Source organism: Nicotiana sylvestris, chromosome 3 (genome assembly GCF_000393655.2).
Source record: "Nicotiana sylvestris chromosome 3, ASM39365v2, whole genome shotgun sequence".
NCBI classification, from domain to species: domain Eukaryota; kingdom Viridiplantae; phylum Streptophyta; class Magnoliopsida; order Solanales; family Solanaceae; genus Nicotiana; species Nicotiana sylvestris.
The window spans coordinates 100243681-100261713 of record NC_091059.1 but is presented as its reverse complement, the minus strand read 5'-3'; the positions used below and the strand labels follow the sequence as shown (position 1 = coordinate 100261713).

The 18033-nt window shown below is 41.4% G+C and overlaps 2 protein-coding genes across 2 annotated transcripts; both read right to left on the bottom strand.

Moving 5' to 3' along the window:
• Positions 1–7472: 7472 nt before the first annotated feature.
• LOC138887747 (uncharacterized) lies at positions 7473–8024 on the bottom strand. Its single transcript, XM_070169527.1, has one exon. The coding sequence runs from the start codon at positions 8022–8024 to the stop codon at positions 7473–7475; it is 552 nt and encodes a 183-aa protein (XP_070025628.1).
• An 8170-nt stretch (positions 8025–16194) lies between these two features.
• LOC138887746 (uncharacterized) lies at positions 16195–17112 on the bottom strand. Its single transcript, XM_070169526.1, has 2 exons — positions 17020–17112; positions 16195–16866 (listed from the first exon to the last, which is right to left on the bottom strand). Exons 1-2 carry the CDS (start codon positions 17110–17112, stop codon positions 16195–16197), a joined length of 765 nt encoding a protein of 254 aa, XP_070025627.1.
• Positions 17113–18033: the final 921 nt, after the last annotated feature.

The following is an 18033-nucleotide window of genomic DNA, read 5'->3' as shown; positions in this document are numbered from 1 at the left end:
CTTGAATGTGTATGGGTTAGTGATATTTAGCCTAGTTCTTGCTAGAACTATAGAATTAGTGGTTGTAAATACTGATTCATGCCTTTATGACTTAGTCTCTACTTGAGAAAGAGGGACTAAGTCTAGGAAAGCTAGGCTAACAAGGAATTGGGATGAACTCAAGAAATTGATAGCCCCAATTAAAGGGTTAAACCTAGAGACAGTAATACCCGATAAGAGCTAAAATCACTTGAATTGCATGAATACCCATTTGGATTTGAGAAAGCCAAATTAGGCAAAATCATTCAAACTACCGAGAGGTACAGAGTGAGTTACCCGGGTATGATTGCTATATTACGACCCCAATTAATCACACGATTGCCCTAGATTCTTGTTAGCCGTTAGATATCCACCTAGGTGGAAGTCACAACCCTAGTCCCTTTAAACCTTTGAAAATCAACAACAAAAACATCGTACTTAGTTTCAAATATTGCATGCGATATAATAGAAGTAGAAATAGAAATCAAACCAAACATTTGTGGAAGTGTAATTAGATTCAAAACCCGCATCTAGATTAGATATAAACCTAATTCTAATTTTTAACTCCTTGTGGATTCGATCCCGACCTAGTTTGGTTAAAACTACATCGACCATCCTCTCTACTCAATAGTAGTATAGGCTTGGATCCGATCAATTTTTGACGTCGTTGCCGGGGAGTTAGACGGTTTTAGCTATATATCTGAGTATTTGTGTGTTTTGTTTTTCTTTCCTTCCATTTTTCTAATTTGTGTGTGAATTGCTTTTAGGTACCAAATGGCTCTTAACAATGAAGCCCTCGAAAATTTGCCATTGGGGGAGGAGGTAGATGATGATCACGTGGATGATATTCAACCCGAACCTCAAGTACAAAGGAGAGGCCGACCACCTCATGATAATATTCCAAACCCTCCCCCACCTCTTTCAAGGGCAGCACACCGGGTGTTTCCCAACAAAGGCTATGCAAGTGCAATAGTCCCGCCTCGGATTAGGGCAAGCAACTTTCAAATAACCAATGTCATGCTTACACTCTTGGAATAAAGGTGTTTCTTCACCAGAGCTCCACACCAAAACACCTACAAGCATCTTAATGGTTTTGTTGACACGTGTTGGGGAGCAAGCAAACTAACGTCTCCGAGGACGTATTGAGGTAAGGATTTTCCCATTTTCTCTAAGGGGGAAGGATTTGGATTGGCTAGAAGGGTTGTCGAACCATTCTATCACCACTTGGGATGAGTTGGCCGAGAAATTCATCGCAAAGTTCTTTCTCCGGGACATATGGCGACGCTAAGAGATGAGATACTTGCTTTTAAACAAGAGCCAAATGAACCGTTACATGAGATTTGGGAGAGGTGTCGGAAAATGGTAAAGGAGTGCCCTAACAATGATATGATTGAGGCCATGATCGAACAGACCTTCTACAGGGGGATCAACACTACAAATAAATGTGTAGTTAACCAACCCGCATGGGGGAACTTCATGAATACGTCATATGCCGAAGCGTGTGAAATACTTGATGAGATGGTGGATACTTCTTCGGCATGGCAAAGTAGAGCTAATGTGCCACAAGGTGATCCTAATGTTATACACCTACACAAGGAGCTACATGACCACGACCAAGCTATAGCCGAGTTGACTACTACCATGAACCAATTGGCCGAAGCTCAGTTGCAACAAGTTCAAGGTCCAAAATAAGTGGATTCTATATAAGGAGTGAATATGATGATCAACAAGTTCAAGGACCATGAACCGCAGTAAATGCTATAATTTTTGCACGAATTAGTGAAAACCCTAGTTGTTAGTGTTCTTCAGTGCCGATTTCATTTAAAATTTGCGGCTATGGTAATTTTTCGGCTGTCCGTGATAGGGTATGCGACCGCGTCCAAAACTCTACGGTCCGTGATACCCTAACTTCAAATAACTGAGGGTTGTTTAGCTTTTGCGGATGCGGTCACTTTTCTACGGTCCGCAGTTGGTCCTTCGCGATCGCGTCCAAGTTTTCGCGATCCACACTTTTGAACTCCAGAGAGTCTATCAATTGTCTTGCGACCGCGTTAACTTTTACGCAGTCCGCGATGACCTGTTCCAAGAAGCACTGTTGTTCATTTCATCTGTACTGCTTTAAGGCATGATTGAACCCCAACTCTAACTATCTTTCACTACTTGTGTGTTGCAGAAAATGGTTCGTTGTCGTGTGTGAAGGAGCCAAATCAAAAGGGAGGGCAGAATCCTCCCGAGGCCAGGGCAAAGGAAAGCAGGCATTGCCCTTAGCAGCTCAAAGATTAATAAGAAAAAAGGCTACTCTTGTGAGACCTCCTACTGACTCCTCGGACACAATGAATACCTCCTATCCCAGGAGACTTCTGAGGGAGAATCTGCACAACAACAACCGGAGGCTCAACCAAAACCTTTTAGATTGGTCAATGAACCTACCTCCTCTTCTGGGTCGTCTGATGGCTTAGAGGGAGGTAGTGAGGCTTCGGCACCATCTTCCCTAATTGCTCCAACATTAGCCTCAACAGCTGCCCCTATTAATGTTGTTGATGATGACGAGGTCCCGGATGAAGGGAGAGGGGTGATACCAATATGGGGGTTGGCCAAGTCAAGAAAGCCCGAGGTATGGGCTAATCGATTCGTGAGCAAGAAAAATTATTTGAAATTTCGGGAATGGTGGCCCCAAAGCTCGCTCACCCTTGAGCGACAGTTCATATAGAGAGATCTCTTTCCCCACAATCCAAATGTCAAGAGATAGTTTGAGGAGAGAAAAGGGTGGAAGTAATTCCCCAGCAAAGTGGTGGATGCAAATGAGTACCTTGTCAAAGAGTTCTACGCAAATGTTGCCCACATCAAAAAGGGCACCACTGTGACAAAGGTCCAGAACTTGAAAATCTGGTTTGATGGCCACACTTTGAACAACTATGCCGGTTTTGAGGATGTGGAAGCCGTGCAATACTCGGAGAAGCTGGCCCTATATGATGCAACACGTCCATGGCTAGCAGAGATAATAGCCATTCCAGGGATGACACCAACATGGCTCACAACTGGAGTCCCAATACCCGAAACACCCTCAGTTTTGAAGCCAAAGGGTGGTCCACATTTGTGTGCAACCGGATGGACCCGTGCCAGCATGATAATGTCCTCCCACTCTCCTGGATGATCTTAATAGCTTCCATCATGGTGGGATAGCCAATCAATGTGAGGAACCTCATGTCCTACCATATCTCCAAGGCAGTTGGAAAAGAAGAAAGATCATATCCCTACCCCAACTTCATCATCATGTATCTCAAGGACGAAGGGTTCGAGAAGAGGTACTATGACACAAAGGTGAGGCCTAAAAAGCCTTTCTCCTGGTATAGCCTCCAAAGACCGGACAACCCAAAAGCAAAGGGTAAAGTCACTACCCCCATTGGCCCATCTGAAGAGCCAAGGGTAGTGGCCACCGAGTCAGGGCCTTCCACAGCAAAGTGATCTTCAGCTGTCATGCCTCTTCCTTCATCCGGGCCATCCATCACCGTGCCATTATCTATTCCCTCATCTTCAACTTACCCTCAAACTGCACTTCGGGTTTCTTAGACATTATCTAGCATCAACAACTGGATGCAGACAGCTACATCAAAGCTGTCTATCTTATCCAGTGCAGTAGCAACACAGTCAGCCCCAACACAGCTTCAGGTACCTCCATCAGTGGAGGATTTATTGAAGGAGCTTCTAGACAACCAGAAAAAGCTCATGGATAACCAGAAGAAGACCCTAGAGACTTTGGATACACATGGAAAGGTTATCAAGGATCTAGGCAAGCAAGTGAAAAAGATGAAGAAGACTCAGGCCTCAAAGGTTATCAAGGTCAGTGGAGCTGCTGAAGAAGGAGGTAGAGAAGTTTACATCTGCAGGAGACATCCCATTGGACTTTCTCATGGAGAAGCAAGCCCCAGCAGCACAGGCAGCAAAGCATGAGGCACCAGATACAGCAACTGGCCAGTTTAAGGAGTCTGCTGCCACTACACATATTGCTAAGGAGATGATCCAGATGCTCCGCAACCCTGTGGTCCCCCAGTTAGAGGATGTAGAGATCCAGTTAGAGGATCCGGAGGGAGATAATGATCCTATGCAGTCCGAGGACCCCACTCATATGCCTGACCCGATGCAGACATAGACCGTATATGGAGTTTATTTTGGTTTGGTGATGATTTGATGACATTGGCATGTAATAACTATGATACTATTTTTTTATCTTTATTGATCGTTATTTTCACTTTTGATATGTATATAACTTTACCATTCGATGTATATATTCATTTCCATTTGGTACTCCATTATTGTACATATTCATTTTACTTTCCGTAGTTACTTCATAACTTCTTACGTATTTCTCCTTAATAGCTTAGCTTGTTATTTCCTTAGTAGATTCTTTTTTAAGTTTTTAGCTTCTTTTTACATTTTGCGTGATCAATAAGCCTTTGGTTTTCGTAATGCCACAGTTCTTTCCAAAGGTGGATGTTGTGTGAACCCGGGTGGCTCTTCCCAATGATGGATGGCGTGACAACCTTCTTAAGGGATTGAGTCCGTTTTCTTTTTGCTTTGATATGTAGTAGTATTAAACAAAACTGTCTCAAGCAGGCTTCACTTGTTACTAACACATTTACCTTTGACCTCCTGGTTAGAGACAAGTTGATTGATAAAGAATAGCTCTAGTTGTGACCTTTAGACTCTTGAGTTGACTAAAACAATCATCGAGTGATTTCTTTGAGCCATTTGTGATGTTCATTCTTAGCTAGGGTTGTTGTGGGCCCTATTCTCTTTAACAATCCAACAGCTTATGAGGTGATGTATTGAATTGCGAGTCCAAATTCCGTGCCACTAAGTCTAGAACTTGCCACGAATATTTGTCTAGGCGAAATTCTAAGTGTAACTCGACTTGGGAAATGATTGTAGGCTCTCCTTGATCCAATTTGAAACTTGAAAGCTTCCGTAGAATACCAATATGATATCCCTAGGCATTCTTGATAGACAAGTAGCAAAAGCATAAGTCTGGGGGAGAAACGAGGAATGTGAAAGTGATAAAAGGTACAAAGAACAAAAAGAAATGAAGAAAAGGGATGAAAAAAAGAACAAAGAAAAGCCACAAAGAAATATGTCAAAAAGATAGTGAATAAGATAGAAAAGTAAAGGGATTCAAAGAAATCAATGATGAAAGGCATGGAATGATTAGAAAAGGAGAAAAATGATTTTCATGAGCAAAAAGGAGTGACAATGTGCCTCTCTAGTTCCCCTAAAGAAGAAGAGAATGACTCAAAGAGTCAAGAAAGTATGAGCCGAAATGAGAAAATGGAGACCTTAAGGAAAGATGAAACCATCATATGCCTATAAGTCCTACCTTGATCCAAAAGCCTTCATTACATTCCCGCAAAAGCCCTATATGATTTCGAGTTGAGTGAGCTTACATTAGTGGTGATTTACATAAAGGCAAGCTTATGGTACTTAGAACCAGACTTGTGACATTTCTTTGAGAGAGATGAGTGTGCTTCTTCACAATCCTTGTTTTGAGTGCTACAATTTAAAATGAAATTTGCTTATGGAGAGTAGAGGAGGAGGAGTTTGGGTTCCACAATGACCTACGTAATAGAGCGAGCTTCCTTGATGAATTAAATCAACTCTTGATGCTCTAATGTCGCATTAGAAGTGTAGTACTCAAAAAGGTTTTTTGTTGTTCATAATTCATTTGTGTTGAGGGTAATTGTTAGTCCCAATTGATGCTTGATGGAGTCACCTTAGGCCAGCTGAAATATCTTTTCTTTTTTCTTGTGGAGGTGGGAATTACCTTATTTGCTTAAGGACAAGCAAAAGTTTAAGTTTGGGGGAGTTGATAAGTGGGGATTTTAACCTATTATTTGCTCTCTTTTACTTGTGTTTTGGGCCAAAAATGCGTGAAGGTATTTTCGGAAACTAACTTAATATGCTTGCTTGCACGGATTGTTCAAAATGAGCTAAAGGAGCCAAACTCAACTCATAAAGGAGTCAAACTTGAACAAAAACCAAGATTGTACCAACAGATGAGAACCGCAGACCGCACCAAGATTGTGCGACCGCGAAAGATTCAACGCGACCGCGAACACTATTTCGAGGTCCGTGAAATGAAGAATCAGAGAGATGGATTTTTGGGCTATCACACGAACGCGAACCACGTCAGAAAAGTACGACGGCGAAAGTACTTGCGCGACCGCGATTGGAATTCCGTGGACCGCAGTTGCTGAGGTTAAGAGAGTTTATATTTCAAGCTAAAACAAGAAGTGCGATCCGCATTACAATTACGCGGCCGCGAAAGTATCCTATGCGACCTTGATAAAAATTACGTGGTCCTCAAAACCATGCTCAACCTATAAGTTAAAAACGTGGCCCGCGATCAAAATTACGAGGCGACGAAAGCAAGAGTGCGGCCGTGGTTAGAATTACACGGCTACGAAACCTCCGTAGGGGTATTTTGTCCGAAAATTTCAGCTTAGTATAAATAGATCTTTTTTGTCATTTTTAGGTCAAGTTATGTATTAGAGGAGCACCTGAGATGGCTGACTTTACTGCTTTTGGACATTTTGTACTAGATTCATCTTTTAACATTAGATTTTCATCTTTTAATCTAGTAATATGAATTTCATCTTCTTTTTATCTTTGATTTCTGTTATTTCCATGAGTAGCTAAACCCATAGCTAAGGTTGTGACCCAACTCTAGTGTGAGTATTTGATGGGTATTGAATTTTAGGGCTTGAATGTGTATGAGTTAGTGATATTTAGCCTAGTTCTTGCTAGAACTATAGCATTAGTGGTTGCAAACACTGATATGCCTTTATGACTTAGTATCTACTTGAGAAAGAGGGGCTAATTCTAGAAAAGCTAGGCTAACAAGGAATTAGCATGAATTCAAGAGATTGATAGCCCCAACTAAAGGGTTAAACCTAGAGATAGTAATACTAGACTTGAGCTAAAATCACTTGAATTGCATGAATACCCATTTAGACTTGAGAAAGCCAAATTGGGCAAAATCACTCAAACTACCGAGAGGTATAGAGTGAGTATCTGGGTGTGATAGCTATATTACGACCCTAATAAATCACATGATTACCCTAGATTCTTGTTATCCATCTATCCATCTAGGTGGAAGTCACTACCCTAGTCCCTTTAAACCCTTGAAAATCAACAACAAAAATATTGTACTTAGTTTCAAATATTGCATGCCGATAGAATAGAAATAGAAGTAGAAATCAAAGCAAACATTTGAGGAAGTGTAATTAGATTCAAAACCTGCATCTAGATTAAATATAAACCTATGAACAATTATTAACTCCCTATGGATTCAATCCCGGCCTAGTTAGGTTAAAACTGCATCGACCATCCTCTCTACTCAATAGTAGTGTAGGCTTGGATCCGATCACTAACTCATTGTGGAATTAAGGAATATACTTGAACTAGACTGACTTGAATAGTTTGCTCAGATCTTCCACATGTTGCCTGTATGGGATAAGCTTTATGTCTCGAGTTTCCCATCCACCTTGGGCTTGCTGAATGATCAAATCAGAATCCCACATTATTAACAATTCCTCTACATCCAGATCAACTGCCATGTTCATGCCCATGAGACAAGCTTCATACTCGGCAGTGTTGTTAGTACAGAAGAACCGAAGCTGAGCTGTGGCTGGGTAGTGTTGACCAGTGGGTGAAATCAGAATTGCTCCAATCCTGACACCTTTTACATTTAGAGCTCCATCAAAGAATATTTTCCAAGCATTGGTGTCCTCTGGAATCACTTCAACGGAATTTACTTCCTCGTCTGGGAAATAGGTGCTTAGAGGTTGGTATTCATCATCGACCGGGTTTTCCGCTAGATGATCTGCCAAGGCTTGAGCTCTCATCGTCGTACGAGTGACATAGACAATGTCAAACTCAATGAGTAGGATTTGCCATTTTGCTAACCTTCCTGTAGGCATTGGTTTCTGGAATATATACTTAAGAGGATCCATTCTGGTTATGAGATATGTGGTATAGACCAAAAAGTAATGTCTAAGCTTCTGGGCGACCCAAGTTAGGGCGCAACAAGTTCTTTCCAACAAAGTATACTTGGCTTCATAACTGGTGAACTTCTTGCTCAGATAGTATATGGCTTGCTCTCTCTTCCCGGTCACATCATGTTGCCCTAGGACATAGCCGAAAAAATTTTCCAAGACTGTCAGGTACAAGAACAAAGGTCTTCCTAGCTCAGGTAGAACCAGCATTAGTGGATTTGACAGATATTCTTTGATTTTATCAAAAGTTTCTTAACACTCATCTATCTATTTGATCACCGCATCTTTCTTTAATAGTTTGAATATGGGTTCACAAGTGGTAGTGAGCTGAGCGATGAATCTGCTAATGTAATTCAATCTTCCTAATAGACTCATGACCTCTTTTTTGGTTCTCAGAGGTGGCAAATCCCGAATAGACTTTATCTTTGTTGGATCTAACTCAATACTCCTCCGGATGACTATAAATCCCAGAAGCTTTCCAGATGGAACTCCAAACGCATATTTAGCTGGATTCAATTTCAAGTCATACCTATGCAGGCATTTAAAGAATTTCCTCAGGTCTCGCACATGGCATTCTTATGTTCTGGATTTAATGATTACATCATCCATATACACTTCAATTTCTTGGTGCATCATGTCGTGGAAGATTGCAGTCATGGATCTCATGTAGGTTGCCCTGGCATTTTTCAAACCGAATGGCATGACTCTGTAACAGTAAATGCCCCACGGTGTGGTAAAAGCCGTCTTTCTGCGTCATCTTCATCCATCAGAACCTAGTGGTACCCAGCATAACAATCCACGAAATATTGTATCTCATGTTTGGCACAATTATCAACAAGAATATGGATGTTTGGCAATAGAAAGTTGTCGTTGGGTCTTGCTTTATTTAAATCCCGATAATCAACACACACTCAGGTTTTCCCGTCTTTATTTGGCACTGGGACCACATTATCCAACCAGGTGGTGTATCGGACCACTCGGATCACACAAGCTTTCCATTGTTTTGGTGTATTCTTCTTTGATCTTATCACTGATATCCATTTTGAACTTTATTTGCTTTTGTTGGATGGGTGGATAACCGGGATAAGTTGGTAATTTATGCACTACCAAATCAACACTCAATCCTGGCATATCATCATAGGACCATGCAAACACATCTTAGAATTCAAACAAAAGTTGGATCAATGCATCTCTAGTTCTTTCATCGTCGTAAATGCTTATAATGGTTTCCCGAACCTCTTCTGGACTGCCCAAATTAACTAGCTCGGTTTCATTTAAGTTTGGCTTAGGCTTATTCTCAAATTGTTCCAATTCTCGATTTATTTCCCTAAAAGCCTCATCTTCATCATATTTGGTTCTTGATTCATTATTTCACAGTTAGACAGTATTTTAGGATATGGGCATTGAAGTCCGCAAGCATGTCATGTTATTTAAGTCTGCATTAGTAGAACTGAAAAGAAAAGGATAAGAAAATAGCAAAAATCAGAATAAAGATAAAAAGGAGACATCCATTGACGATGAAATATTAATTTCATTTCATTGAATTGAAGATAAGACGGTTTACATCAAAAATAAAAACATTCGAGTTACACCTTGAAATAACTCGTAATGTAGAAAAGATGACAAGACTGAACTACCAGGATTCCCACTTGACAGGGAATGGGGTAGCCTTCCTTTTCTGAAGCTTGGCATTTGGTCCCATGTATAACACCTCAGCAGTGCTCGTTCCTTCCCCCGGCTGGACCATGTGAGACTCGTACAACATTTGTTTCATAGCTTCACAAATATCCTCAATCTCTTCGGCCGTGAAGGCCTCTTCTTCCTCTTCTTCTGCATATTTGGGCTTGACAAATGACTTGGCGAGATATGGTATGGGCTGGGGTAGGACACACCCATTTTTCTTGCGCTTCTCAGCCCATTTTCAGTCGGCCTTTGTAGCTCGGAAACCTATGCCAAAGAAATTCTCATTGGTGGTCGAGGTGATGGGCTCTGTGATGCCTTGTAGAGATACCCCGAGCCCCTTTTCGGGCTTGTACCCATGTCTAATCATTTCAGTAGCGACCATGATCGAGGCATTAGATAAGCAAGGTTGAGGGAATAGGCCCCTTCTTTACATTGGTCGGCGACCACAATTTCAAAAGCTTGGTTTTCAATGTGCTCACTTCCTTCTCTAGATTTGAGACACGGGACTGAAGGGTCCCTTTAAATGGACTGTTCATCCTCCCCATGGACAACAATTTCTTGGTTTTCATGTTCAAGCTTGACCATTTTGTGGAGAGTGTAAGGCACAGCTCCTGCAGCATGAATCCATGGTCTTCAGAGGAGAAAATTATATGATGTAACCATGTCTAGATCCTGGAAAGTCACTTCAAAATCCACGGGACCAATAGTCAAAATCAAATCGATTTTCCCTATTGTATCTCGCTTGATAGCATCAAAAGCGCGCACATAGACATTGTTTGGTCGAATTCTTTCTGTTCCAATTTCCATCCTCTGGAGCGTGGAGAGAGGGAAAATGTCGACCCCTGACCCACCATCTAACACGACTCTTTTCACATAATAACCTTCGCATTTGACAGTCAAGTGAAGGTCTTCGTGGCTGAAAGAAATCCTATTGACTTGGAAGAATCGTTCAGCCATTCTCTCCAATTGTTCAACTGAAGTTTCAAACGGGACATATGCCTCGTTCAATGTTTTCAAGAGTACCTTCTGATGTTCATTCGAGCTCAACAACAGAGATAAAAGCGAGACCTGGGAAGGACTCTTCCGGAGCTGGTCCACTATTGCATATTCTGAAGATTTCATTTTTTAGAAAAACTCTTCTACTTCTTCAGTGCTCACAGGCTTCTTGGGTGGAAACTGTTTAGCCTTGTTCACTTTTAACTTCTTTAACTCTTCTGGGTTGTGATACTTCCCAGATTAGTTCATTTCGTTCACCTCTCCCATAATCTCTTTCCCCTTGTAAGTAACCATTGTTTTGTTATAATTCTGGGGGATTGCTGTGGGATCTCTCATAGTGCTCTATGGTTCGTGACTGATCACCACAGGCTTAGTCAGCCTTGCTAGAATTACTAGCCCCCGCGCCACATAGGTTCCTTTTGGCAAATACAACTTCGGCACATTCAATATGGCTTTCTTTTGCTCGAATCTTTTGGGAATGTTCAACATGAGCTGTTCTTTTCTTGGGGCCTTAGGAACATAGGGAATTACGTCCTTGGCAGGTGTTGGCTCAGTTTTTGTTTCTACAACCTTTTCTACAACTTGAGGAATTGGAGTGATTTTCTTCTTATTTCTAGCCTGTTTTGCCATCGCTTTGGGTCTTTCATCTTAATCGGCGATGGCGATGATTGCTTTAAAGGCTGGATAAAACTCTTTATCATCACAAATCATTCCAATGACTGGCCTATTGTTGTAAGCCGATAATGGATTGTTAGTCACATAAGGGACTTCCTTGTCCTTCAGCACCACTCGTTTTTGTTCTATTAAACTTTCAACTGATCTCTTTAGGGTCAAACATTCCTCCGTGTCATGACCCTCTACTTCCGAATGGTAGGCACACCTGGTCCGAGGCCTCTATGATGGGGATTCAGGATTTTGTCGGTTTGGGGGTATAGGTTGCAATAGACCCATCCGGAATAACTTCAGAAACACGTTAGAGTAGGATTCACCAATAGGAGTGAAGTTGTTTCTCTTAGGAGGCTCACGAGGGCGTGAACTATGTTGGTAGTTGTTTTATAGTGGATGGGGGTTATATGGAGCTTATGGTTATTTATGAGAGGTGGAGTTCGGCTTTGGTTGTAATGTTATTGTGGCCGTGTATAGGGTTGGGCATTCATCGCCGCATAGGGAGGCGGTGCTACGACATATGCTACATCTTGGTGGGGGTAGAAGTGTAGTGGGGTTCTAGGAGGCATGTAAGAATGATCATGTGATCGACGAGGGCCTCTCGAACCTGAAGCCATCATGGCTCCTTCTTCCCTCTTCTTTCGACTTGCTAAACCGCCCGAGCTGTTCTGGATGGCTTGGGAGGTGGCTCTCAAAGCAGATTGACTTATGATTTGGCCAGTTTTCAGGCCGTTCTATACCATTTCTCCGATCTTTATGGCCTACGCGAACGGTTTGCCCATGACAGACATCATATTCTAAAAGTAATCGGCCTCCTAGGCCTGTAAGAAGACCGTAACCATCTCAATTTCATCTATGGGAGGCTTTACCCTAGCAGCCTGCTCACTCCATTTAATTGCATATTCACGGAAGCTCTCAGTGGTTTTCTTCTTCAAGTTAGACAAGGAATTCCTTTCCGGAGCTATATTAACATTATATTGAAACTATCTGACAAAATTGCGAGCGAAATCGTCCCGTATGTGCCAGTGGGAGATTTCCTGGTCCATGTACCATTCTAGAGCGATTCCAGTCAAGCTTTCCCCGAAATAAGCCATCAATAATTCTTCTTTTCCACCAGCACCCCTCAGCTGGTTGCAGTATCGTTTCAGATGAGCGATCGGGTCCCTGTGCCCATCATACTTTTCAAATTTCGGCGTTTTAAAGCTAGCAGGCAAGTGAACATGGGAAAACATGCATAGGTCTGAGTACGAGACACTCTTTTGGCCACTCAGGCCTTGTATGATTTTCAAACTTTGTTCTGGGCTTCTCATCTTCCCAGCCATTTCTTCCTGCTCGGGGTTTCTCACTATTCTTTCCTGTCTCATGGGAGACTCATATTGCGGGTGCTGAGGGTAATAGTTTGGGATAACATGAGTTGTGTCTAGCTGAAATTGCGAGCCTTGAAAAGTGAAAGTTGCAGGCTCGAAGCATGGCCTCAGCACTGTCGATTGTGCCGTAGTAGGTACTGGTGGTGTGGTGAATACTGTAGAAGGTACTCATGGGAACGGTGCCTGGGGGCGAACCATAGAAGGGCATACCAGTAAAATTGGCTGATATAGTGGGGTACCCAAACTGGATGAATGGGTTGATTACGGGGATGGGGACACTGGTGGTTCCACTTGTCCTGGGAAGCAATTCACAAAATCCGGGGATTGTACTGGGCGGTTCTTTGCCATTAGACCAAGCATCCCATATCTCTAACATACGACAACGCAACCTTCTATTTTCTTCAGCAGTTGCAGACTCTGGCTGTGGAATAGCCGATATCGGGCTATCCTCAGGATCAATAATTGGTAGATGACTTTCGGATGCCACAGGAAGACTGCCTTTGGATCTTGTGAAGTAAGGATGGGAAGCCAGATTACCAACAAAACCAACCACCAAACATGACCTGTCTATTTTTGCACACACAACAATCTTGTCAGTTCGAGACATTTGACAAATAGGGAATCGCATATTGGGGATGCAGTGCACCGGAACAGTTAAATGTTTCTAAATGTTTTTGCAACGGCTATGTGTTTCTTCCCGGCTTTACTATCTTTTTTCTCAAATTTCACATCCTGATTTTGTTCCCTTTCTCTTTTGCTATTTTTCCCCTCTTTTATGTTTCACTCTTTTCTTTCTTTTTCACTCAATTTTTCTCTTTTCTTTCCCCGCTTTTTATTCTTTGTCGGTTTATTTTTCACTCAAATGGTCTACGATTATGATCGAATTTGATGGGGATTTCCTACGTATAATGATGCCGCATGAATTAGATGATTACGTAGTTCAGGGAATAAATGCAGAATAAAAGAAAAGATTTTTTTTGGGCTTTTCAATATTCCATTAAACAAAAATCTTTTTCTTTTGGGTTTTATATTACAAAGACTCGGAAATTTTGTCACGACCCAAACCGATGGGCCGCGACGGGTGCTTGAGTCCTACCTGTCAAACACCCCTAAGCATACGTCTAGGATATGAACCTGTATAACATCTTCTGAATTACGAAGATAACATACATGAAGGAAACCTGCCAACAAGGCATATGTAGGTATATCTGCAGAATATAGGGGTGAGCCGGCAAGGCTGCTATAGACAACTATACATCCAATAACTGAAAGCCGACAAGGCCACATACATCCCAACTAGACATACTGTCTACAGGCCTTTAATAGAAACATAACTGTACAAAAACAGGACTGAGCTACGTCATATATATATATATATATATATATATATATATATATATATATATATACACACACAAACGTATCGTAACAACATCAAAAGCAGCTCCAGATCAAATGGAGCACACCAACTCTCGCTGATCAGGGATCCTAAGAAGGGGGACGACGCTTGCCTACCTGCACCTGCGGGCATGAAACGCAGGCCTCGTGAAATAGGGCGTCAGTACGAAAAATGTACTGAGTATGTAAGGCATGAAAATTTGTACGTAAAAGACATAGATGAAACATGGAATATAGAAACACATCTTTAAATCTGAATAACTTGTAACTTCTAAAACGTTTATAAAGTCATGCACATGCGTATAAATGTCGTGCCATGCATAGGTATGTGTGTACATAATATCATCAAGCCACTGAGGGCATCCCATCATATCATCTCGGCCACTGTGGGCACATCATCAACGTATACCAGCTGATCAGGTGGTGGTGCGTATATAACGCCATAACCTCTTCTCATATCCCATATACATATACGTACATATATACGCATATATAACGCCGTCTGAGTCATATTTCAGCCACTGTGGTGGTGCGTATATAACGCCGTAACCTTTTTCCCATATCTCATATATATATATATATATATATATATATAATATACATATATACGCGTATATAACGTCATCTAGTCATGTGTCAATACACATGAGTGAAATGCATGAAAAATACGTAATAATCTCAATATTGCTTCCGGTTAAACTTTTCCAACTGCGTATTATTCTGAAACCCATGAATAGAAAATAATAATAATTTTCATGGGGAATCAAGAATATAGACACCCCTAATAATTCTATGAATAGAGTAATTTGTGAAAACTGTGTATTTGCTCGTTTCTTCAATATAATTTGGACCATGCCAAAAGAAAGAAGGGAGGGTCTTTAACATACTTGTTCCTTGAATTAATCGAACAAAGTGAAGCTTCTGTGAAATATGCTGAAACTAGAGAATGAAGCTTCTGCGTTTTTTTGAATTTGAACGAATGCTTGGTAAAAGGTTCCTGACCTCTAACGTTTTTCTTTATCAAAGTTAGTCTTCTAACTTTTAAGACTAAGAAAGCAAAAGTTTTCTTGCTATTTGGAATCTTAACGTTACTGCCCTTATCCCCAAAATGAATTAGGACAACAACTCAACTAATTCAAATACACTATACATAGCCACCTAGGATAGTTACTTAGTTATATTCCAATGTTGTGGCTTCTTGGCACGTAGGGTGGGTTTGGGATATTAATTAATTTTTTCATCCACTTATTAGTTAACTGGGTAATGTCCTGTTACCCGGTAATTAATCAATTACCCGTATAATTTAAAAACTATCTCGAACTACTTAAAATTCTATTTATTCTTAAAATACTTCATATATTATACGACCGTGGTCTTATGGTACCTGACATGGTACTAGTTCATAATTATCGGGTATTATCGCTCGACCCGTATTTTATTCCAAATTGGCCACTCTCAACGAAACTCATTTTCTTTAATCTGTGTACCCCTTTTATCCTTCATAACACTTATTTATCGCTTTTTATAGATAACGTAAATACATTAACGTCAAGATGATCTCATCCCCGAGTCTACATCGGTTAACTGAAAATAAAATTTTAACGTACAAAAATGCAAGATGTAACAAACTTTGTCTATAAAAAAGAATATATAGACCCAAAATAGAAGAACAAACAAACTTGAAAAAGATAAACAGACTCGAAAAGGTAAAATACAGAGTCGAAACCAAAAAAAAGAAGTCAAGAATACATAAGAGCCTCCAATGCTACTCCGGGGGTCCGCGGAACATCAATTGGTCTTGACACGAGCCTGCGTGCAGTCTCTTGTTGAAGGTACTCTAAATCAACTATCACCTGACGGACAAAGGTCATCATAGAAGCGAAGAACATGGACCTGGTCATATCTTCACATTCATGGCACTTCATTGCCACATAATCAACGATTTCTTTAATCCTCATTCTAATGACACCCTTCTCTTGGAGTAGGCGTCTAATTTGCTGAGACCGGGCCTCCAACACCTACGTGGCCATGTGGTTTTGGTCTTGCAATTGTTGCATGTCCTCTTCCAATCGGGAAATTAATGTATAGCAATGCTCTCTTTCTGCTTTGAAATTCTTTGTTTGCTGGACCATTTCATTTTCAAGAGTAGTTAACTTTTTCTTTAAGATCGTATATCCTCTATCATATTTTTGCTTTAACTGCTGAGTTAATCTTGTCCGTTTTTCTGCACTTTTCGCCAACTGTGCTTGATCCCTCAAGAAGTCTTTCTCGGCCTTTGTCAGGTCGGCCTCATAATCATTCACCTTCAACCTTAAGCTGCTTATGAGTTTCTCATCCTTCTCGCTCCTCGCAGGCTTTTCAGCCGCTACTCTCATGTCCCGGAGTTGGGCTCGGAGTGCCTCGTTCTCCCGGATCAACCTTCTCCTTTCACCTTCAGCTTCTTGTGCCTGTAAGTCATTATCAAATGTGAGGTTTCTCAACTTGTCTTCTAAGGCGTGAATGGTGGCTTGATATTTCTTCTCCTTTTCTCCCCAGGCCAACCTTTTTCGGATTTTATCATCAAAAGCCTGAATATGAGGTCTTTTAGCGGGCCTTTCAGGCTCGGGCTCTGGCTCATCATTAGCACAAGACCTTCTCTCAAACCATATGGCATAATCTGGGTCCACTTCTCCTCTCGTATGATCTGGTACCTGGGTGTCATCTTTCAGATATCGACAACCATTACAATCTTACTAAAGCCTCGGGTAGTGGAACTTCTGGGTGTAGTTTGGGTACTCAAATCTTCATCTTCGGGCACCACTATCAATCTTCCCAAATGTCTTAAAACTCTCTGCGGTGCATACAGTTGGACACTTCCTAAACCCATCAACATCAAATTGCTTTTTGTAGCTGTCATATGTATGACTTCCCTCACCGGGAGCCATCCCAAAGTCCATTCATTCTCGCTTTCCTTTAGAGTTCTTTAGATGGAAGATCCAGGCTTCAACACCTTCTGGAGAATTGTAATCTCTCGCCCTCTCCTCATAAACCCCAATGAAGTTGTTCTTGCTTGGGCCATAACTCATGAATTTGGGGTGATGGCGGAGATGCTCGATCAACTACATTTGCAAAAGAATATTGCAACCTTCAAAAAACTAAGCCCTAGATTTACACAATGTTAATGCTCAATAGATGTCCGCCAATATAAGCGGGGCAAGAGTGTGATCTCCTTTGGTAGTGAGGACTTGCGCAATTCTGGCCATGCGGATATCTATTATCCCTTATACATTTGGGAAGACCATAATTCCCAAAAATGCCACTATGAAAGTAAAGCGACGATGAATTTTCCAGGTACTCTTATTTTGCTTGTTGTTTAACCCATTTTCATGTGTTTCAAACCCAGTTGAGTGCCCAAACCTGGAGTATCGGAGGTAAAAGGAACAACATCCTTTGTTTATATTGGTCTTCTTCATTTGCTTACTGATGTTCAAGAGATCAAAGAATCGGTGCATGGAGGGAGGCCTTGGGAATATAAGTTGCTAATTTCTCATGTCCCGACCAAAACCAGCATATCCGGCTATTTCTTCCAAGGTGGGAGTAAGCTCAAAATCTGAGAAGCGGAAGACGTTGTGGGTGGGATCCCAGAAAGTTACTAAGGCCTTAATTAGATCATCCCGAGGTTTAACATTCATAATATCTGTGAGAGCGCCCAAATGCTCTGTTACCCAATCCTGACCATCTTTATCTAAGTCATACCACCACATTTGAAGCTGTAGTGGAGCCTGCTCTACGACCGTTAATGGCAGATTCTGGACAGTATTCATCTGGTACCTGTGAATGATTAGGGTTAGGGTTGACTTCAGTGGACTCTTTTTGCA